The 22,820-nt window shown below is 40.7% G+C and overlaps 1 protein-coding gene across 1 annotated transcript in view; it reads left to right on the top strand.

The window, feature by feature from the left end:
• The window catches only part of RABEP1 (rabaptin, RAB GTPase binding effector protein 1), a 47,113-nt gene that overhangs the window by 4,000 nt on the left and 20,293 nt on the right, over positions 1-22,820 (top strand). The window contains exons 2-4 of the mRNA XM_064394478.1: positions 13,997-14,125; positions 16,051-16,254; positions 17,454-17,614. Coding sequence (XP_064250548.1) covers positions 13,997-14,125; positions 16,051-16,254; positions 17,454-17,614 — 494 coding nt within the window. The remainder of the gene's footprint in view (positions 1-13,996; positions 14,126-16,050; positions 16,255-17,453; positions 17,615-22,820) is intronic.

The following is a 22,820-nucleotide window of genomic DNA, read 5'->3' on the forward strand; positions in this document are numbered from 1 at the left end:
TGCTTAACTGCTTTCCCATAGCCCTTGGTGGGTGGATTGGATTCCCACTGTGAAACTAGTTTGTATGCACTCCCTTGAAAGTGATTGAAGAAGGAATTTTGTTTTAAAACTTTCAAGAAGCTAAACCAAACAATTTCTCTCAGTGTGGGAGTGGACCAAATCCCATAGGCTTCATTATGGGTGATGGTTGACTGGCAGATTTGCTGGGCTTTCACTCCAGGCATTTTATTAAAAAGAGCTCCTCAGATGTGAAGTTTTCTACCCTAAATTTAGGTATTTTAACTACACTCTTTTCTTCTTAAAAAATACCAAATATGTAGTTAAAAAAAAAAAAAGAAAAAGCCTGAATTTGAGATTATGGTTTTACTCTGAAGTCTTTCAAGGTAAGAACTGATAACACTGATAAGCAGTATTTACTAACAAGGCTGCAATGAAAGCCATTGTGTGTGTGTATTTCAGAGGAACATCTTCTACATCAAAGGTCTGGTACTTCTCAGTGGTTCAGCCTTTACTTACAGAGTTGGTTTTAGCATCTGACTTAGTAGTGGCTGAGTTAATGGTACTATCCTCCACAAGTTATTCTATAAATAGGATAAGCATTGTGTCATTTTAGTCATAGTATAGTCAGTTAGGCATGATGATGAATTATCTCTGGAAAAATTTAAATCATTTGATATTTTTGTGTAAATTGGCATAGGAAGAACTAGTGAGCAGTGTACCCTTGGTTAATATTTCTGTGCTATTCAGAAGGAGGAGGGGTTTTATCCCTGGAAAGTACCTGAGAAAATTTCTGAGTTGTCTTGTTGCTTGGTAAGCAGAGCCTGTAGTACCCTAAGAGTGCAGAACTGCAGCATGACCACTGATATAAAGAGGAACTGTGTGCATTTATTTTTTTTCCCATTCACGTCTCCTTCTGTCAGCCACAGCTCCCCTCGGCATTCAGCTGACTTGTGGTGGTGCTTCCCTCCTTCCTGTTCCTATCCTACGTTTCTCTTCCCAGGCCTGGCTCCTTCAGTACAATGAAGAGGAAGAATAAAAACTTCTGAATCACTTTTTATGTCTGTTTCCATCTCCTCTGGCAATTCCTGCTCCACACAGCCAAGCAGCAGAAACGTGGCCTTGCTTGCTCTTTGGTCTCAGGTTTTTGCTCCCTCCCTGATAAACACCCAGTCAGTCATTTGGCAGTGTCTTGGGCAAGTGCAGCTCTTCAGCAGGTCCTCTGGTTTCCTCAGCCCTCCTCCCCAGACACCACCTCAGCTTCTTTAGTATTGCTCTCCTTGCCTTTTGCAGCCTCTTGTCTGGGGGTATCCCCTGGACCTTGCCCTTGTTTTGGCAGCTCCAGGCCTTGCTCTGCTCTGTGGGATCACACCAGTCCCTCTATTCTTCCTCTTCTGGAGAAACTCACATGACTGTACAAACTTCCTCAGTGAAAAATGGCTTTTCCAAACAATATGGCTCCCTAGCTATGCTGAATCTTAGCTTTTTTACTCTTTTTAAAATATATTTTTTTTTTATTTAAGAGCTCTCCAGGTTCTGTCACTCAGGAAGGAAGATTTTATTGTACTTTACTCTTGGTTTACAGAGCTACTTATCTGCTTTGCAACTCTGCCTTATACATGTCCAGGTTCTGAGTGGTTTTTCAGAACAGATTATAGAATTTTGAGGCAGTGAACTTCAGTTACCTAATCACGAGGTTGGCTGACATCTAATTCTTTAATACCTTGGTATCTTAATAAATTGCAATAGGTAAGTGCTTCACAGATTAGAAAAAAATCATTGCTGGAAGTTAACTTATGCCTCTTGGAAATAGAAGTAGAAAATAGAAGTGTTCCTTCTTTTGGCTATCAGAGCAGTTCTGAAAGTTGGTATCAGTTGAGAGTAGGACAGGAAACAGCAGAGCTGTGATCTGCTCATTTGGTTCTGTGTAGTTAAGGGCCCTGTCTTGTGTGTCTGGCTGGGTTAGGGACTGAAAAATAACCAGAATCCTGGAGTTAAAAAAAAAAGGCAGTCTGATTTTTAGTTACTTAATAAGCCAGAAGCACTTAATAAGCCTTACTGTGGTGAGTCACACTGAGAAGAAATTTAAATTTGGGTGGGATTTTATTAATATTTATCTTGTTGTATTTTGTGGTTTTTGAAAGTGTTTTTTGGTAAAGCTGTGGAGCAAAAATGCAATAGCAGAAGTTCTACATGGCAAAGTGAATTGGAATCAATAACTGGAAGGCAATGGTATCATTAACTCTGTGTATTCCAGAGGGAATAGCCTGGAGGTCAGAGGGAAGGATTACCTGGGGATCAAACCAAACCAGCATTGATTATAATGGTGTTCCCATGCCTTTAAGCCAGTGACCTGAATAGACTGTGTGGTTTGTATTGTATCTTCTGCCAATACACGTTTTTAGCTTGCAGATAATTGCAGCAAGATTTGCAATGCTGTTTAAATGGCAACAAAGAAGAGGAATATGCACAGCAAAAGGAGAAACAGCTCTTTCACCGTTTTTGATGAGTGTTTCCTGTGTGTTTACCTCCCACACCCCTGCCCTGGTAGGGTAACTTTGTATTTGCATGGCTGGTCACCATTAAAATACTGCCCAACAGAAATTATTTATTTTCATCTGTGCTGCATCAGTGCTATGCAAAATGAGGAGGCAGCACCATGGTTGGTTGCTTTAAAAAATAACAAAGCAGTAACTTGCAAAACAGTAAGGCAGATAAAACCACAGAGTATAATACAATCCTTACATCTGTGTATTCAGTGTCATTGCCTTAATCTGCACAGGAAGAAACACAGAGGAGTGCTAGAAGTTATTGGTCAAGCAGTAAGTATTTTAACTATCTACAGTAAATTTTTGTGTCAAGTATCCTTTAAGAAAACTGTCTTTCCTAAGGCTTACAGGAGTTTGTATTAGCCTCCCATTGACTTCAGGCACAAGTATTGGAACATTCATCTTACGTTAACAGTAACCTGTGCCAAAATCCCTCTGATACATTTTATCTGTGGTGTTACTTGGTTTATTTTGGTGAAGTTCAAAGCATAAATTTGGCTCTGTTAATTCAGATCACCTGACAGGCTGGCATCTTTATGTCATATGCTGCATCTTTTAAATGTTCTTTTAAAGATTGGTTTCAAGTAAGGTTTTCTTAATTGCCAGCTTGCAATGTCTGTTTGTATCTTCTCCCATGTGAAATTAATGGGAAAGCAATTAGGCAAGCTCTGGGTTCTGCGCTTGAGTGACACTTCTAGCTGTGAGGATATTAGAGCTCTCTGTCTGGTCTTCACAGCTTCTGTTGGAGTCTTAGATGAAGCTGGAGATAAAGATGTTAAATCTCAAACTGGTGCTGTAACTCCTGATGTTACAGAGTTAAATTTGTTGGAGGCCCTGAGGATTACATTTAGCTCAGGATCCATCAGGAGGGGCTGTAATGGCCTGTTACATTGTCTAATCTAACTGTGTGTTTGCTTTCAAGTAAGAGTAAATGTGAGCCTAATCTTATTGTGGGATAGGGATGTTTTCTGATATATTTTTATCTACAGCTCTAGGTTTTGTACCAGTCTAAGCACTTCTATACTGGAAACTGCAGTGCAGTGCAACTCTTTCAGCTGCATTTGTTCAAAACCTGAGTGTGTACAAACACTGGTGGGAAACCTGAGCTTTGGAATTTGCTTTCTAATACCAATTAAGTTTGTCAGCTTCCCCTGGAGAGTCTGAATGGCAATCAGGATTTGAAAAAGGTCATTTATCACTTAAAAATGTCAGTCATCAAGTCTTTAAAAAGTAAGTTCTGCTGCATGACTACACCAATCTCAGTAGCCACAAGGGAGAGTGGGGGACAGAAGGAAGGCCAGACTGTTTCTTTTGGCAGACAGCAAGCACTTAGGTTAAACTGATAATCAGACTGTACCCATAGGCTGTGGTTTCATGTTGCAGCTAAGCCAGTCTAGAAGGTTGCTGCTGCTGAAAGAAGTGTTCCTGCTCTCTTCTTGCTGCTCCCACAGTCGCATTTCCCTCATTTCCTTTGTGCCAGCTCTGCACATTGGACCCATCACTGACCCCAGTTCAGCTCAGTCACCCAGCTGAGAACTACTCACTGCTGAATTAATTAGTTTAATTTAGTGAAAGACCTGATAAGCATTAGAGCTGGCATAAAGGAAGGGTGTAGACCACACAGTAATAATATGAGAGTCCAAGGGTATCGTTCTGACTTTTTTTTCACAGTTTACTCTGTGTGTTGATTGCCACGTGTGTGTCAGATCTCTGTGCTCAGCCAAGTGCTAGGTGTGGTCTGCTTTGGACCTGGTTTGAGACTCACTCCCCTCCCACCCTCCAGCTTTTTCCTGTATCACTTCTGATGCTGTCACTGCTGTCAAAAGCGTGGTGGGGGTAAAAGGCACATGTGCTCACAGTGAGGTGGGAGTGCTGAGTTACCCTGTCAGATGACCACCAGTACAGAAATTGATTTTAAATTATTGTAACTGCAGGCTTAGTCAAGCCTTCCCATTCTGTATTGCTTAGACCCCTGGAATGTTTTAAATTATTTGAAAATTTCATGCTGGAGGAGGATTCTCTTCCTTTTTAACTGTTCAAGAATTCATGTAGTTGACAAGTGATAGCAAAAAATATGAATATATAGAATCTCAGCAGTATTTTCTGTCAAGAAATAAATTCTAGAGGCTTGGGGGAGTACTAGTCTGTTGTTCTCAGGGAACCTATTAAATTGCTGTAGAAACCTTACTCCAAATAATAGGATCTGTATCCTGTTCCTTATAAAATAAAGATGCTAATTGTCTTTTCTTACTGTTATTTGTTATACTATATTTATCATCACAATCTCTCCATACATATATCTAGCAACAGGCTATTTTCCAGGCCATTTATTAAGATTTATATCCTTTAAGTGGCTCCTCTACAGCACCATTTTTTCATGCCTACAAGCTGCCGTTCTGGCAACTAAAAATTTAAAATTACTATTCCTTGAAAATAAGTTTTTACCTGTTCTCTTTCCCAGTTTATTCTCTGTATACCAATTTGAGTGGCCAGATTATATAGCAAGGGGTAGAGAACCACAGCGGGAGAGAAATCAGATGGTAACTCCCTTTTGTGCTGCTTGTTCACATCATAACTCTTGAGTTGTGTATGAGCTGCTGCTATTTCTGAAGTTTTTCTGGTACCTGTGAAATTACTGTAGTGCTGTCTGGTAGCTGTACATGTGGAAGTGAGTTTCCATGCTCTTGTGATTATTTCAGCTTTTGAAAATGTCCATAGAGATACCATTTGCTTTAAATGGCAGTGTCCTCATACTTGTAGCAGTGGTAAATTACAAAAGCCTTTGCTTATATAAATTTCACAAACATTGGTTTCTTTCTGGTTTCTTCCACATCACCTTCTTGATCAAGCTATATTTCACTTTTGTTAGCTTCCTTGGAATTTTAAAGTGTGTTAGGTTATCATTAATTTGTTCTTTCTACTTGGAAATTGGGAAGCAGAGTACCTGGGGTGGTCTGCAGCCTGAGTGCTCTCAAAGCTGCACCTCAATTCTTGGCCCCATGACAAACAGCAAGACAGCACAAGATCTCAGACTAGTGGTGTCTGGGGGAATTTTGGAATTAATGTAATGGTTTTCTTTTATATATTAACTTACTTCATCAAAGAGAACAATGCAATAGGGTTGTTTTGTGTTGTTTTGTTGGTTCTTTTTTCCTGAGAGTTGAGTCATACTTTATTCCCATTTTTCTGCCTGAAGAGGACAGCCTTTAATAAATCTGTAGGCGAAGTGATAAACATATAATAAGGTGTCACAGGGATTTTTTTTTCCCCTCCCACTGCAAATGAGTCAGCAATTAAATTATCTTGAAAGAAAATCAGTCTGTTGTCTGGGTTTAGCAAATGTTTACATTTTAAGAGAACAGTTATATTAGTGGTGCTCAGAGTGCAAATTGTGTAGGGGGTCTCCTGTAAAATGAAATGCATTTCAGAATCTCTCCCTAAATGGCTCTTAATCTGAAATATTTTTATTTCATCAGAACAGCAGATTCCTGCTGGTTTACTAAAACAGACAATATCCTCAACTTAAATTTTCTTTTACTGGGAAGACACACTGAAAACCTCACTATCAAGTGGAATTGCCACGTGTAATCCAGTTTTGGCTTTTCTGATTATATCATACAAATGATGAGACGTGGTAGTGTGGAAAAACTTGGCAGAAATATTCCTGTGTAAATATGAAGGCTCATTCATATTTTCAGTCTTGCTCTGGTCATAAAGATTTATGTGACTTGACATTTTTGGGGACTTGTTTTCAAATGCTGTGGAAGGGAATAGGTGGCTGTGCTGGAGGTCTGGTTCCAGGCTGGAGGAGCCTCTGTGCCTGCTTAAAACACCTTCTGTTGGTGTTTATCTTGCAGGTAATGAGGAGGGACAGGCTGGAGAAATGAAAGGGGCAGGGACATGTGTGAAGCGTTTGACAGCTGCATTGTCTGAGCTCAAATGTGTGAAATGCTGGAAAAGCTTTGCTGTGCCTGCAGGCTGTGGAGATCTACCTAGGCTGGCCTAGAGTGGCAGCCGTGTAATCCAGCTGTGAACCCTCTTGGAGAAATGTGCCCGGTTCTTGGGGACTTCACCTTGCCCAGTTCTGTGCTGCCATCACCCTGCTCTTGTTTGCTCAAGCAGTGACTGGTCTGAGTAAATGCCCACAGCCTGCAGAGTAAATAACCCTCTTCATAAATCCAAGGAGACACCGAGTGGTTTTGGTTTGGCTTTTTTTATTTTATTCTTTTTTTTCCAGATGGATCCTCCTGAAAAGAGCAGTTATAAAAAAGAAAAAATATTAAAGCAAGGGCAACAAGATGCAAGCATTTATGCAGCAGGGAAAATGCTGGTGATTGTGATGAGATTGGTAACTGTTCTCTCCATTTTGTGTCACTGTAGATGAATTCAAAGTTCACCAGACTGTAGCTTGCTGTTGACTTTTGAGATACTCTGATACGCATTCAAGCTTAGCAACAGTGTTTCTGAGGAGATTCACTGGTGGTAGCAGCAGGACACAGCCAAAATCCTTTCCATAGGACTCCATTAATGGTGTTATCTGGTTGACTTTTCCAACTCTGTGATTCATCCACTGCTGCCCTATTTAAATTATTCAAAGAATTGATAAAGCAGAGAGTGTGGTTGATTTTCTTGGGAAAAAAAGCTAACCAACAGTGTTTTCCTGCAATTTCTGGATGAATTGTTCTCCTCTCCAAAACACCAGTGACAGAGATGAAACAGAGTGAAAACTAATGGTGGTATAGCTTCTTGTGCATTAAGCTGGGACTAACATGGAGAAGACTGTGCACAAAACTGAGAGTTCTGATGGCAGCCTAGTTTAAATGAGAGAAGCAGCTACTATGGTGAGCAGGGATGTACAAAAAGCCAGGCTATCATGATGGAGGTAGGGGACTGTCCTTGGGAAGAAATGATGCTTTTGGCAAATGAAAACAAACTGTTGGAAAAAAATTCAAGCTCACTTTTGTCAACACGGACATCCATGTTTAAGTTCATTCCTGTGATGCTTGATGTGAGTGAGCAGTGTTCCATTGCAGTCCAATGTAAATAATGGTTAACTAAGCATAAATTTAAAACTGGACTTAAGTTAACCTGGGGTCAGAATGACTAGTGTATAGAAGAGCATTACTTGTCACATGAAGTGGGTTTACCAAACTGGAAGTCAGGTGTGATTTTCCTTTACTGAGTGAAATGGACTGTCATGAGATGGAGATCTGGACCCCAGGAAGCAGCTGCCTGCTTTTGTGTCCAGGAAAGAAGATGAAGGAGTCAATAACAAAGCAAGGAAGTAGTTAACACATTGTGAGTGCTGTGAAAAGGGAGAAAAAGCGGAAAGTCGAAGTGGAAAAAATGGGGAAGGAGAAACTGTGTGTTGGCCTTCTTTTCCTTGTAATTGTGCATGAAGATGTTTGCTGTGCTGTTGGGGAAAATTACTTAGTTGTTACTGCATATGGCTGTTTATCTCTACAGGTTTAGTTAAGACATTTAAAGGACCTTTGTTTTCTCTCCCCCTTTTGCTTGTTCTCTTCTTGCCTCATCCCTGGAAGTGTCCAAGGCCAGTTTGGATAGGGCTTGGAGCAGCCTCATCTAATGGCAGATGTCCCTGTACAAGCCAGGGGTTTGTAATGAGATGACCTTTAAGGTCCCTTCCAGCCCAAACCATTCTGTGATTCTTGATTGTATTATAGAAGAGAGTCTTCTCATTTCTTCAAACATCTAAATTTCTTCAGATTTTAATTATTTTAATTTAGTGATGGCTTTTCATTTTCTCTCTAAGATCCTTAATGTAGGATGTCAAACAGTGTTTAGCATAAAAAAGGAAAATAAAGAGTAGGAATAGGGACTACTGAGATTACAGGCTATAGTGGAAAGGTGTTGGTCATTCAGCTTCAATGAAAAATAACATTACTTTCATTTAATAATATACTGCACACTTCCACTTGATGTTAATAGAGTATTTTTTATGTGTTTAGATGTTGGTAACATGCAGTGCTTAGCTGAATATTTGTCATCCTGCACTTGCCGATTTACTGTAATAAATATAAAGCTTCTGTAACAGATATGATGCAGCAAGGCTCTGATCTGCATGGTGATACCTGCATTTGTCAGCAACACCAAGTTTTTATGGATTGGCCTTAAATTGGTACTGGATTGTTTGCCTGTGAATGTTTAGTCAATAGAGAACAAATTGTGGATGTCAAATAACCTTCAGCTGCACAATCAGCCAGAAATGGCTGGGTGAATGCAGCAGTGTCTGAAAGCTGCACTGCCCGAAATGGGGAACTGCCTGAGCTCCTTCTGCAGGGCAGCTCGGAGCTGGGAGCAGGTCCTGTGCCAGGGCTCAGCTGTGGGGCAGAACCCCCTGCTTTTCCCCTTCTGGGCTCGGGTTCCAGGTCCTGTGCCTGGGTTCAGCTCTGGGGCAGAACCCCCAGTTTTTCCCCTTTCTGGGGTTGAGTTCTCACCACACCCAGTGAAACGCTCTGCAAGGGGAGCTGTGACAGTCAGAGGTGTTTGGTGCTGCTCTGAAACAGGAGGTGGCAAGTGAGAAGTCAGGGGTCATTCTCTGCCCTCAAATAAAACAAGGAAAGTGTGTGACCAGTGAGCTTGAGCCATTTGGCCAAGCAAATTAAATGCTTCATGCTTGCAAATGCAAGTTTGAGAAAAGCAAGTAATTATTTTCTTCCTTTTTTTTTCCTTTTTTTTTTTCCCTCCAGTTTGATCTGCTGCTGCTGGATATCTGTGTGTAAGGGCAAATGTTTCTTGAAAAAAAGCAACCCCATTTCATAAGTCAGGAATTGCTGCTGTTTAGCTTGCTTATTCAAAGAACCATAATCTGTTCCTTTGCTTCTGAGTGCCTCATGCAAACAGCTGGGGTTTATTGGGGGTTTAGTGGTTTAAATTGGGGTTTATTCTGAGTGTGGGGGGAGGGGGGCTGGTTGTTCTTTTTTCATCAAATCCTGTTTGAGTAAAATAAAGAAAAGCTTTTAGCAGTCTGTGTGAATGGTCTGGTGGCAGACTTAGATTAAAAGTTTATGTAGTAGCAGAATTGTGGCTCCAGAATGATGTCATGATAGATGAAAATTACTTCTCCTAGAAAATAGTAGAAAGTCATAGTAGAAACTCAGAAATAATTATTTTTCCATACTTCTGTCTCAAGCAATGATGACAGCAAAAGAAGGGTAGAAAATTACAGAAACTATGTATTTGTCTCCAAAAAGTTGATTGTACATGTAGGTTTTTTTCTGGTCTGTTTTCATATTTCAGCTATGCTGGACTGAACTCTTGATGTCATGTTTGATTCTTTAAATATCAAGCAGAAAGCTCTATGGCATTAATTTTATAAATAGACCTGGTACTCAAAAATAGTCTTATTGATAATCAGCTTTGTCTGTCTTAGTTCTGGAATGATCGCTACATGTTTGTGTAACTGGAAACTGTCATATAAAAAATTTAACTCTTTTTGGAGCTGATCTGTGGAACAGCGTATAAATAACTAGTCACTAAGAAATGTATGTTTTTCCTGTGTTTTCCTAGAATTGGAATTTTGCGGTGCAGTGGGTTAACAGAGAGCTGTATCTTTTTTCACTGGAGTTTCTCTTCATGTATTGCAGCAGTTTCATGGTTCTCCTGTAAATCAATGAGCCTGCTCTGAAATAGATTTTGCTGCCCTTCTGTTGAGTTCCTCTCCCTGGTTAAGGCATATGATGACGTTCACTTTGCTGTAATGTCAGTGCTCCACAGGAGATGGGGATCCCTGTGTCTGACTGGAGTGTCTCTGCAAAATCTGTGTTGCCAGCTAGAAATAAAGTTAGTGATTTAATTGGCATCTATGACTCTGTCACCTGTAGTCTTTTTAGCCTAATAATCAGTGAAAAAACGCTATTTTAAATTGTTGGCCAAAAGGATTTCTTGTTAGGATTTTTTTAGTTTGGCAGATCAGTTTTAATTTCAAGTTTTCTCAGCGGTGTTTACAAAGTTAAGAAATTGATAGGGTATTTGCAGTTTCTTTAGGGTCTCTGTTTCTTGATGACTTAGGGCCCTAAATAGGGAATTAGGTCTCCGCAGTGCTGCTGTGAGGAAATACAGAGCGTTCCGTGCCGGTGCCGTGTGTGACCCCGGCTCCGGTTGCAGCCGGGCCCGGCTCCAGCAGCGCTGCCCATCCCGGGCTGTGTTTGCTCTGCCTCATCCCTGGTTAAACATTGATAGCTGGCACTGGCAGCTTGGGAACGGCGCCTGGCAGCCCGGGCACCGCCGGCTGCACACGGACGGCTTGCTTTGGGGCTGCCTTTAAAATGATAGCAGCTAAGGTTGTTTTTTAAGCTCTGTTATAGGCCTGGGCTGAGTTGAGCCTAAATTCAGAGTGAAAATTAGGTGATAAATGACAAAGGCCTAATTGGAAATGTATGGATGAGCCCATTTCCTGCCATTGCCTCCAGTGCATGCCCAGGTGGACTTCAACCTGTGCCACAGAGCCCGAGGGTACCTGTGCCTGGCAGTCTGGGCTTGGGATCACACTTTGGGAAATGTCTGTGTGGCTTTTTGTACAACTGTACCTCTGAGGAAGAAAATAATTTCTTTGTGAAATTAATCACTTAGCAGAAAGGTGGTGGTTGTTAGGGTGTCTCAGAAAATAAACTTTCTTTTGCTTTTACTTCTTATACAGGTGCATTTGAGGGGGTTGATGCTGACCTATAAAGCCTGTTGTCCTCAAGTTTGTACCTTGTCTCACTGAGTGGGGATGTGCTGAGCTCTGTCCTGAGCTGTATATGTAGCACAGGTGGTAAAACCACTTTAAACTTAGTATAGAATCGAAAGAACAATGTTAATGCACAGTTGCAGTGATGGATGACCTGCAGTTGAGATCTTAAACTGCTTGTTGTTTTGAATGCCTGCAGCTGGCCCTGACAGCTGCCAGAGCTCAGTTGTGGAGGAAGTTGATTATTTAGTTATTTATTTATTACTTTTTAGACATAACTGCCAGGCTGCAGAGAAGGGGGAATTCTATAAAAATATAAATATTTAAATTTCATTTCCTTCTTGGTGACTCTGCCCTCCCTCTTTCTGTTTGGGCAGGAAGATTTCAAAAGGATGAGTCTGTTGTTTCCCCAGCTGAAAGCACTTGAACATTCTGCTCTTGGGGTGTCCTCTTGCCCTTCCAACCTCAGCAGAAGCAACTCACACCTTCAGAAGAAGTACAGCTTGGGTGCTTTGCACTTTCTGATGGGAGCAGCAGCACAGCTGCTGCTGTCTCTCTGCTGAAGGAAGATGGAAAGGGAATTGAGTAAACAAGGAATGCTCCAGTCATCTTTGAGGGCAGGAGAGTTGAGGCTACAGTTGATTTAACTTTCAGGATTACTAACTGTAGAATGAAACAGTTTATTTTTGTGAGTGTGTGCAAGGTGATTGATGCCCAGATTCCTCCTTGTTCAGTTGCAATGTGTGCTTGAGGCTGCAGGGTGGTACCTGTGGATGCAGAGCTGCCTGGCTGGCCCTGGCACACAGCTCCCTCAGGCTCTAGTGCCTCCAGGAGTTTCCCTTGAGGAGCTGGGGCTGAGCTCAAGCCCAGCTCCTCAGGGCCAGCCCAGCTGTTGGTGGGGAGTGGAGCAGGAGGTGCCACGGTGGCTGCGGGCTCTGCATCACTCACAGGACTGCGGGGAGTGGAAACACAAGCAAACCCTTTCCTTTGCAAGACTTCAGCAAGAGATCAAAGGCAGCCCTTTAACCTTGGGAAGCGGTTTTCCTACCCAGACCTGGTTCCACATGTGCTGTTTCATCCCTGGTTTTGATCCAGACTCTCTCTGAACTCACTTGAAGCTTTGCTCTCAGTGTGTCTTTGCTGCGGATTCCTTTCATTTTCTGGAGAACACTCCTGTGCAGTTGGCTTTGAACTATCCACATAAGGATCTATCACATAAGGAACTATCCCCCCTCTCTGCTGGCCGGAAAAACCTATGTGTTTGTATTTAAAGTGATAAAAAAATCCCCAAATTAGGATTTCTTTTTAAAAAGCAACATGGAAATTTTGTCAGTGCATTTCTCTTTTTATTCAGTACAGAGCTGAAGAGATTAGGTGCTGTATTTTTTGACACCATAAGCTCTTATAAACAGCAATCAGTAAAACATACCTGTGCTATTAGAAGGTCCTTTTGTTTGTGTCTGCTCTTACTCTACGTCATCTGGTACCAAAAATAACTGGCCCCATCTCAGTGGCATTGCCCATCCAGTGTTTTACCACTGCAAGCTGTAGAGCTGATTCCAGCTGTTTGTGAGTCTGAATGTTTGATGCTGAAGTCGTGTAGCCTTTGGAATGTTTTCACTACCTGATTGTGGTGGGAAGTGTTGGTTGGATTACACAAACACCTCTGATGGATCAATATTTTGTGTATCTAGTCTGTGCTATATAGAAGCTGTAACTGAAGTGATTCAGTTTGCACAGCAGAGTTGGAACATGCCCACAAAATGCTTTTGCAGAACACACTCATATAGAAGAACATTTTTTCCCCAGTGCGTTGCAGCAGAGAGATGTGTTTTGTTCTGGTTCATCAGTCTTTTCTTTCTATTTCATATTTGAATTCTGAAGTGTGCAAGTTGAAACTGCCACCTACAGCAGAACTTGAGGTGCAAAGAAGTTGGTATTGCACATGCAGATAGGTTGGTGGTTGTAGGGGGTCTTTATAGCATCATACAATGGTATCATAAGGGGGTTTTTCCAATAATAAGCATGTTATAACAATCTTTGTAGACTTCCTACTTTCCTTCTTTCATTGTACCACCAGATGAAGAAGGGCTGATGTGGTAAATTATGGAAAACAGTGATGTGCCCCCTTGAGAATTTTTACCTGCTGAAAATGAGGAGGTTGTGATCTCACAATCAATTAATTCTCTGTAGATTGTGGTCATCCTCTGGCAAACTTCTCCAGATGTAAAGTGGCTCATCTTTTGGTTAACGTGCAGAACTAAAGACTGGATTGATAATGGCACCTAATTTTTAGCTCACAGCGTTTCCTTCCTGTGCTTTGCTCTTTCGTAGCTGTTAGCTGAGCTGCTGTCACTTGGCTTTCTCTGACCTCAGCCTCTGAGCACTTGGTGCTTTATTGCTCAGCCCTCACATACTTCCCAGGGGGAAAACCATCACCAGAATTATTTCTATTTCTTCTTTCATTGTATATACTAAATTGTGGCTTTCTTTGGAAAATTGTTATCTGCAGAACTCCCTGCCACATTCCCTCTAGTTCCCTAGAGATGTTTAATTAGAATTTGGTGTTAAAGTCTTAAGAAAACCTACCTTCCTTTGTTCCTTACAGAACTGGCTAGTTTTCCTCATTATCATGGGGCAGCAGCAGAGCTAATGAGTAAAGATATTTTAAAAAGAGTAAGCCCCAAACCTCAGCCTTGCAGAATGGGATGTCTGGATAACTGTTAGTGATGTACCTTATCTTCTGCTTTATTTTTAGATGCTCTTCTACAACGGGTAGCAGAATTGGAAAAGGTCAATGCAGAATTTCTGCGCACAAAGCAGCAACTTGAGCAAGAATTTAATCAAAAGAGAGCAAAATTTAAGGAGTTATACCTGGCTAAGGAAGGTAAGTTCTTAGTCCTCTGAATTATTCTAAAATTTATTGAACTTCATCTTCAAATAATCCCTGTACAAAGCATAGTCTTTTAAACAGTTATAATAAGAATGTAAGAGATTCAATAGGTGTCTATTGAGCATCCTAGAATGAACTTTAGAATTAAATTTAAAGACATGCCTCATGGAAAGGAGCCAAAGCAACTTGATGTCCATGCAGAAATACCACTAATTAAAGTGAGTTTTAATTAGTATAAAACTAACTAAAACTATTAGTGAGTTTTAATACTAATTTCCTGAATTCAGGGTGTGCTCTCTGAGCAGGAGCTGATCTAGTAAATGGAAAGACATAGTCTGGATGCTGTGCTGTTTCTATGCTGTGGCCTTTTTTATGTAGCATTTATTTGTCTTAAATTTCCATCTGAGGTAGGCTGCAAGCAGGCAAACGTTATAAAAGTTTTAATACCAGCCAAGGGCATCTATTTCAATAACACAATTTATAGGAAAATTTAAATCATATGAGCTCAAATATCTGATGAAGGATCTGAGAGAAGAGATAGCTGTTCTGAGAGCCAGATTGACTTATCTAATTCTGATGATTTTCCTGTCTTTAACATATGAAAGCAGAGCCAAAACATAATGCATTAAGACTGCAGCTGCTGTATAAGCTTATGAGAGCAGAAATACAACAGGCATAATGAAGATTGGATCATACAGCCAGCCTACTTACTTGTGTTTCTCAGGCTGGATAAAAGGAAATTTAAGATACAAGACGCTACTGATGAGATCAGCAATAATTCTCCCATTTTGGTACAGTCAAAAAATATAAAATAAATTGTGTTAAGGGAAGAAAAAACACCCCAACTTTCACAGCTACTGAAGTGAAAGGACACCAGAGGAGAATATACAAGCAATTACTTTTCTTTTTGTTACCCCCTGCAAAGTTTTTCCCCCTCCCTGTCTCCAAGACCCTCTCCTAAATGTTCATTGGGGCTGTTGGGACCCATCTTTAATACAATCATTTGAAAACTAAGAATATTAATGCTACAGTCTTGTTTTTTTTTTTTTACACAAGGATTAATGTCCTTTTATGTGTTTGATTACCTCGTATTTGATTCTCTATTCTCTATCAGGGTGAGAGCACCAGGATTAATTCAGCTTTTTGGCCCTGAGGGAAATACATGGAGATAGCTTGGTGTTGGTTATGTGCTGGCCAGATGTTTCTGCTAAAAGGGATTGCCATTGAAGCAGGCTATGTGGGCATAAAACACATATTTTGTGTTAGTGCTTTTGGAATTAATTATATATGTCTTCCAGAGCTGTTTATTTCTGATTAGCTGAGAACTCAGAAGGATAATACAAAGTTAGTTTAATTTCTGTTTATAGTTGCAACAATTAGAGAAGTCATGGCTGTTCCATTGAATGTATCCCTTTTCTTTGCAGAAGCTCAGTTTTAACAAAGTTTTTAGTAAAAAGCAAATTAGGCTGCATGTTTTTCTTGTGTGGGCTCTCTAAAGTGTCACAGAGTGTTTTTGTTCAAGAAATATGAAGTGTGCCATCCAAATTGAGAACCAAGTTGGTCCCAGAAATGGGGGGAAACTGTTTTCCAGTCTGTTCATGCTTTTTCCAGATTCATTACCAGAATTAGTTAAATAATAAGAACTGATGAAAAGCACAATTCACTTTCATCAGGTATACTGATCCTAGTTGTATCTAGTGTCTGCATCTATAAGATGCTCCTTTAATAAAGACAAGGGCAAACAAAGTCAAGAAGAAGCATTCCCTGAAGAGGCCTGCCAACATTTGTTCAGTCGTTACAGGTAGATGTTTTAATACCACTGCTTCCTTCACTCCCTTCTGTTCTTTGCCATAGCAACTGGGGCTAGACTTCAGGTTGAACTCATTAATCCAGCTCAATGTATCCAATGCTCCTTTCAGAGGACCTGAAAAGACAGAATGCAGTGCTGCAGGCAGCCCAGGACGACCTGGGCCAGCTGCGCACCCAGCTGATGGAGGCCCATGCCGAAATGGAGAACATCAAGGCCATAGCCACAGTGTCAGAGACCACCAAGCAGGAGGCCATCGACGAGGTCAAGAGGCAGTGGCAAGAAGAAGTGGCTTCCCTCCAGGCCATCATGAAAGGTAACAACCAGGGAAGCTGCTGAGATCAGCCACCCTGATTCTTTAGGGATTTGTGGCTGCTCTTCCTCAGAGTATGGATAAATGTTATGGATTGGGAAAGCTGCAGAAGGGCTGGGTGAAGTGTAGTTCCCAAGGTTGTGGAAAGGAGCTTGATGGGCTTTTTATTGTCAGCTTGAGGATAGAATTTAGAATTCATGGCCACAGGAACCTCATGTATATGCAAAGCATTTTTGAGGGACTATGAGTGTGATACTTCATCCTTCCACGAAGATAAGTATAATGCCTGTAATTTGACAAGTCTGCAAACAGCTTTAAGCTGCCAGCATGATTCTCTTCTTTCCTTCTGTGTGAGCACAGTTCTGCTCTCACACAGTCAAGTGTCCCTCCAGTACTCACGTGGGCCTTCCCCCAGGGTATTGTCTGCACATACTGCTCTCTCAGTCCTGGGTGTTTTTTTTTCTTAATAGTTCTGATCTCTTCCTTGTTATATTTGCACATTGCACAGCTGCTGACATTTCTGAGACAAAGGGAATGAACAAAAGGATATGAACTGGGAACAGACTATTGCCACAAATGTCTGTTTTCTTAAAGGTTCACAGACAGGATCTCACTATCCTGAGCCTAGAGCCTCTTGGCTGTGGGCAGTTTTTCCATCACTTCATTGTGCTTTTCACCCAGAACAGACAAACCTTTATGTATATTGAGTACACAAATGTCTGTTTATTTATGATCTACACAGATACATGAACCTAGATTAAGGCTCAGCTGTGCCAGCTGCTGTGCCTGTGTAAACAGGCAGCTCCTGTGCTGAGTGGTGTGAATCCTGGGGAAATGGAAGCTGGGTGAGAAGTTTGAATTTCTTTGCATTTTGGAGTACCTTTTTAAGGATCTAGTCATTTGTTTGGATGATGTACTTGTGTGCTGCTAAGTAGGATATTAGTCATGTACATTACCTTGAAATTAGGAGTTGCACAGTTTTTGCAGGTTGTTTCTCTCTGTTCTGTTGATGGTACTAATTGAAATTTAATTTCAGTTCTTTTACTTATGTATTTGGGTTTTGGGGCAGGAGTCTGAAGGAAGGGAGAGTTGTCCTAGTTTTAGTTAATTATAGTAAATCACTGAGTGGTTGGAGATGGAGTTCCTAAAGCTCTGTTCTTTAACTTACATTGAAAATAAGTTTTGAAAATGCTGTTTTCTAGAGACTGTCCGTGACTATGAGCTGCAGTATCACCACAGGATGGAGCAAGAGCGAGCTCAGTGGAGCCAGTACCGAGAGAACATGGAGAGGGAAATTGCAGAGCTAAGGAGGAGACTGTCTGAAGGCCAGGAGGAGGAAAACCTAGAAAATGAAATGAAAAAGGTACGTTGGAAAGGAGTTCCTCAGTTTCTGTTTGAGGATAGGCCCGTGGGGTCGGACATGGGTTCATTCCTATGGCTGCTGTGATTGCTCAGCAGCTCACACAGCCTGGTGCTGCCAGCTGCCAGCCTTTGTTCAGGGAAGTCATCATGACCTAATCCATTTAAAGCCTTAAAAGCTTTGTTCCTAATTATGTGCATTCAGTGAGAGAATTGCACCTGAGAAGATGGTGAAGTTTAGCCTTCAGCTTGTAAAAACAGGGAGCCTTGTCAAGGCACTTGTCATGATGTCAAATGAGCTCAAGTAAAACCATCTTTAGATTTTTCTGGATTGACTGCAGTTTTATAAAGTTTTCTTTACACTTCTTTACTTTTACTTTTTTTCCCAGCACTTAAAGTGCCCATTAAAACCTCAGAATATCTAAGATGTCTTCTCTCTTTCTCTAAAGTAAGCCATGTTTGTGTATCACAGTACTGCTGCCTCCCTAGGAAGTGCAGAACCTTGCTGTCACAAAACAGCAGGCTCTAGATGATGAAAAATAATTGCTCTGGAGGATGGACAGATATTGTTGTAGTTGTTCAAAGATCTGTGACTAAGAAAAGTTCGTAGAAGTAGATTGAGGTGTCTTGTCTTGAGTTTGGATTTTCTTTTTTTTTTGTTGAGGTTGAAGATTTAGTGTTTCAGACAGGAAGGAAATTGAACTGGTCATAACAGATTAGTGCTTTATAAAAATCTTTGTTTATTTATTATAATAACTTGCATTTTCATGAATTTCTCATCTCAGCAAGATTACCTTAGTCTTCAAGGCATTCTAACACAATTTTAAAGTAGTGACTGAACCTGTATATAATAAAGAAGTAGGCTAACATCTGGTAATCTGCCACATCACTGCATGTGCCTGTTCCTGCTTGCTGTCAGCAGAAGAAATGCAGTATGGAGAAACATTTTAGCTATTTTTACTGTGTTGTAGCAAGCAATCAGTGTTAGTGTTGCAAAATGGAATTCTTTTTCTGAGACTTAGGAAAGGTTCCCGACTATTGCTAGTTGTAGTTGCATTATTGCTGTGGGTCTGCTCTTCATGGAGCCCTGGTTTCAAAGGTAAGAGTCAGGGTAAAGCCTGTTCTAATCCCACTGCAATTGTAAGACATTTACTGTTTTTAAGAAAAGGTTTCAGTATTTTTAAGAACAAAAAGACTTTGGTTGAAGCTGAATGGAGGTTCAAAACTGGATCAGTGAGTCTTGTAGAAACAGCCCAGAAGATGCAGAGCTCACAGTGTAAAAGTCCTGGCATTGCACTCCCAACTACCTGCCAATAAGCATTGCTAGAGAACACTCTCTCTCAACTGATTCATATTTTTAATCTGAAATTACTGATTGTGTAAGTTGAAATTGCAAGCTGCTGACATGGCAGCACAGCTCACCTAAACCCTGTGGCTTTAGTAGGGAAGTTTAGCATAGCAGATAAATAGCATTTTCAGCTATAGTCCTTTAAAAGGGAGTTAAATATCCCTAAAGGAAAAGGTGATCAGTTTATTAATCTCTGGTAATAGGAGTTTGGAAAGCTTTCTAGGCCTGTAAAGCAGAGGAACATGCACCTTATGTAATAGGAGGGGGAGGGGGAAATCTGGTTTTCAGAGTGCAGCTTGAAATAATTGCTTAAACTGCTTTGCATGAGGGTTTAATCTTCTTTGTTATTATTAAACCTGTGAGGTTTTTCCTCAAGGAGGCTGAGAATTACATCAAAATTAGGAAAAGGACATTCAATTTTACCTAAAAACAAACAAGCAAATCCCAAGCCCATAAAAAGGTTTGCTTGGGCAGCGAAATAATGAATATTCATGTGTCAGCAGTCAGTGTGAAAAGAGGAACTTTCTTGATCACTTGGGATGTGTTATTTGAAGACTTATGATCAATTCCTCATGCAAAATGCCATTTGCAGCCAGCAGTGCTTATGCTCCATCTTTATATGTTCTTTTGTCAGAAAGAGCTTGTCTGGTGGAACACATGCTCTTGTCTGGAAGCAGCTGTTTTGCTTTTCCATGTGAATTTCAGGTTGCAAATTGCTAATTTCTGTAGAGAAATTGTCTGTTCTGTGATCTTGTATCATAAAGCAATGATTTCTAAGAAAATCTTGCCACTTTGTCTTAATCTCAGTGATTTATAAAAATCTGTTTTCGTGTTGGGTTGTAGTACCAGATAGGTCTGGGTTTTTTGTTTTCACAGCAGCTAAAGGCAATCTAGCACAGCAGCGTGTACTTCCCTGCTGGGGACTGACTGGGCTGACTCTGCACAGTGACTGCATGGGGATGAGTTGTGCCCAAACTTTGGCCACTGGCAAAATATGACTTTTTTTTTTTTTTTTTTTTTTTTTTAAAGTCAGACCTCATTTTCTGTTCAGGAAAAGATCTGTTTTGCTGTTGGAGCTGTGATGAATGTAAATACTCTTCTTAGCACAGTTGTGTCAAACTCTGAGTAGCAGAAGTCTGCAGAGCAGATATTTTGTGTACAGAGAGAGCAGGAAAGTACAAAGCTCCTGTTAGGAATTGTGCTTATTACTCAGGAGAGGGGAAATTGGAAAGGAAGAGTAATCAGATTTCTGTGACAGAGTTGGCCATAAAATCTGATATACAGTATGCTATTTTTGTTGGTAATGGTGAAGAGCAGTGGGATATATTTAGAGGAGTTTCAAATGGTTTAGTCCTGCTTTAAAGAAAAATCTTCAAGTTGTGTCTGTGTGTTTTCCACTTGTCTCATTTTTAAGGAAGAAGCTCAGGTACAATGTCACTTGGGATGTCTCCAGTCAAGTGTTTGTTCCTCTGAAAATGATTTTGGACTCATTTTTAGCATTATCTCTCCATGGAGTCATTTTCCTGCTGTGGTCTGCAGGTCCCTCAGTGTGTTCTGCAGCCCCCGTGCTGGGGGAAGCAGGTTTGGCTGGGGCAGAAGTGGTTTGGGTGCTTGGTTTTTGGTTAAGGAATGACTAAAGATGAGCTGATCACATGTAAAACTGTGGCAGTTGACAGCCAAATTAAGTTTAATAAAAAGTTAAAAGGAAGTAAATGTTTTAAGGATCTCACCTCTGGAAGAGTCTGAATAACACCTCTTAGCACAGGAAATTTGGTGCTGTGGCACCTCTTGCCACATGTGACGGTATCTTTAAGTAGCATTTTTCAACACAACAGATATTCTCATTTTATTAAAACGTTGAGTGGAGCTTTAACCTCGATTTTGGAGTCTAGTAGTTCTGCTTTATGTCCAGAAGCAGACCCAGGGCCCAGCACTCCTTTTGTTAGCAGAGAGAGGCTGTTGGGAGTGTTTAGCTCAAGATCACACTGACCTTTAATAGAGATCCTTACAATATGTTGCAACCACAGTGTCAAACTTCAGCTCTGTTTACCAAGCAGTAAAAGCCAGAGTAATTTTTCTGTATGTGAAATGTGATACAGTTTTGTCTTTCCAGTTGTTCACAGTCTGGTTTTGCTTTCAGAGAACTTTCTGACTGTTTCTCTGAACTGCTTGGTTCCTACACAGGCTCATTTGTTGCTCTGTATTCTGTGGTGAGCCATGTGAAACCAGGCTGGCAGTGAAATATTGCTGCAGTTATCCTCAATAATTAGAAAATAATGTTCAATTCATTCTATTACATGAATAGAACTGGTATGATAAATGAAATATAAAGCAATGCCTGAAGTGGAGCTCCTTCTCCCATTTGTTTGAAAAATGTGACAGTTGAGTTGCTGGCTGCAAGCACCAGGGTCTGGGTGTGTATGACAGTCACATGTCCCTGGTATTGAATTCACTGCCAAGTGACATCCCTTGCTTTCCTCACAGCTTTCATTGGTACTCCAGCAGTGACAAATGTAGCAGAAATAAATGAAATGTAAAGAAATTTAATTTAGTGTTGTGTTCAGAATTTTCTGTAAAGTTTTAAAATTGTACTGCTTAAATAATTGACAGGTATTGCAGTAACATTTTATTTTGTCTATTAGTTCTAAGTTAAAAAACTTCAGTAGTTAAAAATATTTTCTATTTCTGTTCCTGAAAGTCTTGCTAGGAGTACAGTTCTCAATAAGCTCACCAGAAACTGAAAGTCAAATAAATAACCTCTAAAACCTGCATTCTAGTCTAGTTTCAAAACCAGACATGAGTGTTATCATTTACTGTCTGTCTTTGCTGATGAGATTATGAAAGGTGTCATCTTTTGAAACTCCAGCTTGGGGCACAGCTCCCTGCCCTCCCTCCCTCCCTCCCCTGCTGAGTTCTTCCAGTAGAAGGCAGAGAACAACTGAGCTTTCTGAGCCTCCTGCACAAAGCCAGCCCAAATTAGAATGCTGGAATTCTCTGTGCCTTGGAGAGGTTTACTGCAGCGAGTATTTGAGTGTTCTGCTGGCTCCTGGGGAGTCTGTGGGAGCTGCTCCTTTCATTTGGAAAGTCTGCAGTGCATCCCTGAAGGAAAGGCAGAGCATTTAAGAAATGGGGATGCCAGGGCCACACGTTAATGTGCAGCTCTGGTTTTGAACCCCGAATGCTATTTCTCATTTTAATTCTTGCTATTTTTACCTTGTTTTCCCTTTTTCCCCTTTCCTTGAAACAATCCTCTAATTCTGCTGCTCTTTGATCTTCTCAGAACTACTTTTTGAAAGAAATCATGGGATAAATTGTCTATATATAGTTTGAAATATTCAGTACAGTAACACCAAAACCTGATGCTGCACGAGTAGTAATGTAAAGTTGAAAAATGATCTTCTAAAAGAGAACTGAGCTACACTAGGCATTACTGTGCAGCTCCACTTGCTTTTAACTTTTCGAGTAAGTGACTGCATGATCAGGACCTCATCATGCACTTCTTTTGGGTTTTTTCATATGTGCTCTGTGGCAGCAGGTTGTGGGACAGTTAGGCCTTTAATAAAGTGCACATTGTTTTAAATGCTTGATCCATGCATTTTCTCCCAGGCATCAAGAGTGATAGATTTGCTGATATGCTCTTTTAAAAGAGATATTTGTGACTTAACCCATACATAGATTTAAAATTTAGTTGCCTTCTATGAATGGAGTAATATCAGCCCATTGTCACAGAGGTGGCTGCTGAACTGAATAAATAGCAGTAAGCTGAGCATTGAAAGTGGAAGTTTAGTCAGCTTTTTTTGTTGATGCAGACATTTTCTCCAAATGTCTCCAATAATGGGAACTGGTGTGAAAATTCTGATGC

This window comes from Passer domesticus, chromosome 19 (genome assembly GCF_036417665.1).
Source record: "Passer domesticus isolate bPasDom1 chromosome 19, bPasDom1.hap1, whole genome shotgun sequence".
In the NCBI taxonomy this organism is placed as follows: domain Eukaryota; kingdom Metazoa; phylum Chordata; class Aves; order Passeriformes; family Passeridae; genus Passer; species Passer domesticus.